Raw genomic sequence first — 2,869 nt, 5'->3', positions numbered from 1 at the left:
ACATGGAGAGCCACGAGCCAGCCGCCCCCCAGGAAAAACCCCTGCGCTGCCCCTTCTGCGACTTTGCCTGCTGCCACCAGCTCGTCTTCGACCAGCACATGAAGGGCCACGGGGGCACCCGCGTGTACAAGTGCTTGGACTGTGAGTACACCACCAAGAACAGGCAGAAGATCACGTGGCACATCCGCATCCACACTGGTGAGAAGCCCTACAAGTGCCACCTCTGTAAATACGCCTGCGCTGACCCCTCGCGTCTCAAGGTGAGAGCCCTGCTTGACCCCTACTGTATCTACATGGGGGTAGGGGGGGTGTCCAGACATGGGGATTTGGGGAGGAAGTAATTCTCAAAGAGAGGTTTTGTCCTCCTCTTCTGTGGCTCATACAGGAATAAGAGGTGAGTGGGTGAGACTCACGTGAGTACCATTTCTTTCTTCCTTGCTCCCTGCTGTTGCAGATTAAGGGGAAGGGGAATTTGTAGCAAAGCAAGAAGGTGGGCAGCTTTCCTGAGTTTGCTCTCTTCCCACTGACATCCCCGGTGTCCTCTGGGTGCAGCCTTGCACCACTTGAAGCCAGGTTTGGCTGCCTGCTGGCTTGCAGCATGCTCTGTGGCAACAGTTAGGCACAGTGCAGAGAAAGCTATGCTTTCCTGCAAGCAGACCAAGACCTTGCCCTCATTTCTATAGGTGATTAGCATCTTTCCGTGTGGTAAAGGGCCTTTTCTAGAACAGGAGGTCCAGGCGTGGGGTAATGGAAAGTGGTCTGGTTTTGCTAAAAGAAATACTGACTTTTTTAATGGCTAGGCTCAGCTGGAGCCCTCTGGGGCTGCAAGGGCGAGGCTGTGCAACAAGCCTGGCTCAGAGCTTGCTCTGTTGGTCTGGGTTTTAAACTGGACTTTGTCCTAAATACCAAACTGGGGAGAAAAGCCTGTGCCATCCACAGGCCAGAACAGAGCAAGCTCAGCAGTATGAGCATCTCATCCTGACCTTGCTGTGGATCCCCCCCTGCCCATAGTCTGCCAGGCAAGCAGACAGCCTTCCCTCCTTGCCCCACACAGTTTGAGATGACAGAGCTGTCTTTGCACCCCTCACTAGCATCCCAGAGCCCTGCACATTCCCAGGGCAGGGGACATGGCCTCGTCCTGACCCTGCCCTGTTGCCCTGTCCCCAGTACCACATGCGGATCCACAAGGAGGAGCGGAAATACCTCTGCCCTGACTGCGGCTACAAGTGCAAGTGGGTGAACCAGCTCAAGTACCACATGACAAAGCACACGGGTGAGTGCTGCCCACTGGGGATGGGCTGTGGAGCACCAGGGAGGGTGTTGGGGGTGTTAGGACCCCAGCTTCGTGCTTCCTTTGCCACAGTGTTCCAGCTGGAGGCAGAGGAGGACCACCAGCAGTTGGGGATAGTACATTCTCGTGTGTTGCTGGGTCAGGGGCAGTGCCCTGGGGCAGGAGGGAAGGTGGGGTGGTGCGGACCCCAGGCGCCATGTGGTGCCTGCACACACTATGGGGTATAGGTGGGAGGCACTGAAGACCGCTGCTGTGCTACAAGGGATGGTGAGACCCATGGGATGGAGGGCACCATCCCCCCATCCCACTACCATCCCCTGCCCTATCACCACAGGCCTAAAGCCGTACCGCTGTGATGAGTGTGAGTACTGCACCAACCGGGCGGACGCCCTGCGGGTGCACAAGGAGACACGGCACCAGGAGGCTCGCTCCTTCATCTGTGAGCAGTGTGGCAAGGCCTTCAAGACCCGCTTCCTCCTCAAGACTCACCTGAAGAAGCACAGCGAGGAGAAGCCCTATGTCTGCAATGTCTGTGGGCGAGCTTTCCGCTGGGCAGCCGGCCTGCGCCACCATTACCTGACCCACACCAATGAGCACCCCTTCTTCTGCCGTTACTGCCCCTACAAGGCCAAGCAGAAGTTCCAGGTCATCAAACACATCCAGCGGCATCACCCTGAGTGTGGGGCTGGTGACCCTAGCCAAGGGGTGGGCAAGGACCCCACCACACCCCCCCTCCACCTCCACGCTGTGCAGAGGGAGAGACAGGCCGAGGGCCCCCCCAGGTTCGAGCATGAACGAGGGTGCCCCACAGAGAAGGGTGGCACTTGGCAGTGAGGCCAAATCCTTATTGCTTTAAGGCCCCGGTGGCACAGGCCTACTGCAGAGATGTATGTGTGTGTATAGGCATATATGTATATGGGTTGTAAAATACGCAGCTGTATAGAAGGAATCTCTCAGCTCCTTTAAATACTGTCTTTTTGGGGCTGTTTGGAGCCCTGTGCAAACAATGGGCCAGGTGCCCACAGTGGACATGGCAAGGGTTAGTAGGGGCTGGGGACTGTGATGGGGCTTTGCAGGGGTAGGGGGCAGTGAGGACTAACTCCTTTCCTGGCTCTACCCAGCCCTGGGGTTTGCTTGGCTCCAGCCTTGCTTTGGGACCAGCCCCTGTGGCAGAGCTTGCTTGCTGTGCACCATCTCTTTCTCCTCCCCATGGCCAAGCTGTGTTTGTAGGCCAGGGCAGGATGCATGTGGGGGGGGACACAGTGGGCTGCACCAGCACAGACTCCATGCTCACATAAGGGAGGCAGCATCCCAAACCTGGGAAGGGGACATCAGTGCCTTTTCCAAGCCTTCTGAGGCTACTGCAAAGGGGGGCACAGCAGCAATGATGACAGGATGACACAAATAGCTCAACAAGAGGGCAAGGCAGTTGGCTCCGTGGCTCCAGCCTCTCGGGGCTGGCTCAATGGCTTCCATCTGGGTCATGCTCACCCCGTGATCTCAGTCCTGCTCAGGGCCAGGTGGCTCAGTGATGCGGATGTGGACGAAGAGTGAAGAGGGTGGAATGCTGGTGCCGTC

The 2,869-nt window shown here is 57.5% G+C and overlaps 2 protein-coding genes across 2 annotated transcripts in view; one reads left to right on the top strand and one right to left on the bottom strand.

Moving 5' to 3' along the window:
• ZNF142 (zinc finger protein 142) overlaps window positions 1–2,125 on the top strand; it is a 9,538-nt gene extending 7,413 nt beyond the window's left edge. Inside the window, 3 exon segments of the mRNA XM_010009136.1 lie at window positions 1–260; window positions 1,168–1,273; window positions 1,626–2,125. The exon segment at window positions 1–260 is cut by the window's left edge and continues 13 nt beyond it. Of these exon segments, the coding sequence (XP_010007438.1) occupies window positions 1–260; window positions 1,168–1,273; window positions 1,626–2,125 (866 nt within the window).
• Window positions 2,126–2,791: 666 nt separating this feature from the next.
• The window catches only part of PLCD4 (phospholipase C, delta 4), a gene marked incomplete at its 5' end in the record, with an annotated part of 6,263 nt that continues 6,185 nt past the window's right edge, over window positions 2,792–2,869 (bottom strand). The window contains one exon of the mRNA XM_010025006.1: window positions 2,792–2,868. Coding sequence (XP_010023308.1) covers window positions 2,792–2,868 — 77 coding nt within the window. The remainder of the gene's footprint in view (window position 2,869) is intronic.

Source organism: Nestor notabilis, unplaced genomic scaffold (assembly GCF_000696875.1).
Source record: "Nestor notabilis isolate BGI_N333 unplaced genomic scaffold, ASM69687v1 scaffold20632, whole genome shotgun sequence".
NCBI classification, from domain to species: domain Eukaryota; kingdom Metazoa; phylum Chordata; class Aves; order Psittaciformes; family Psittacidae; genus Nestor; species Nestor notabilis.
Note: the sequence above shows the minus strand (reverse complement) of the source record. Positions and strands in the feature narration are given on the sequence as shown.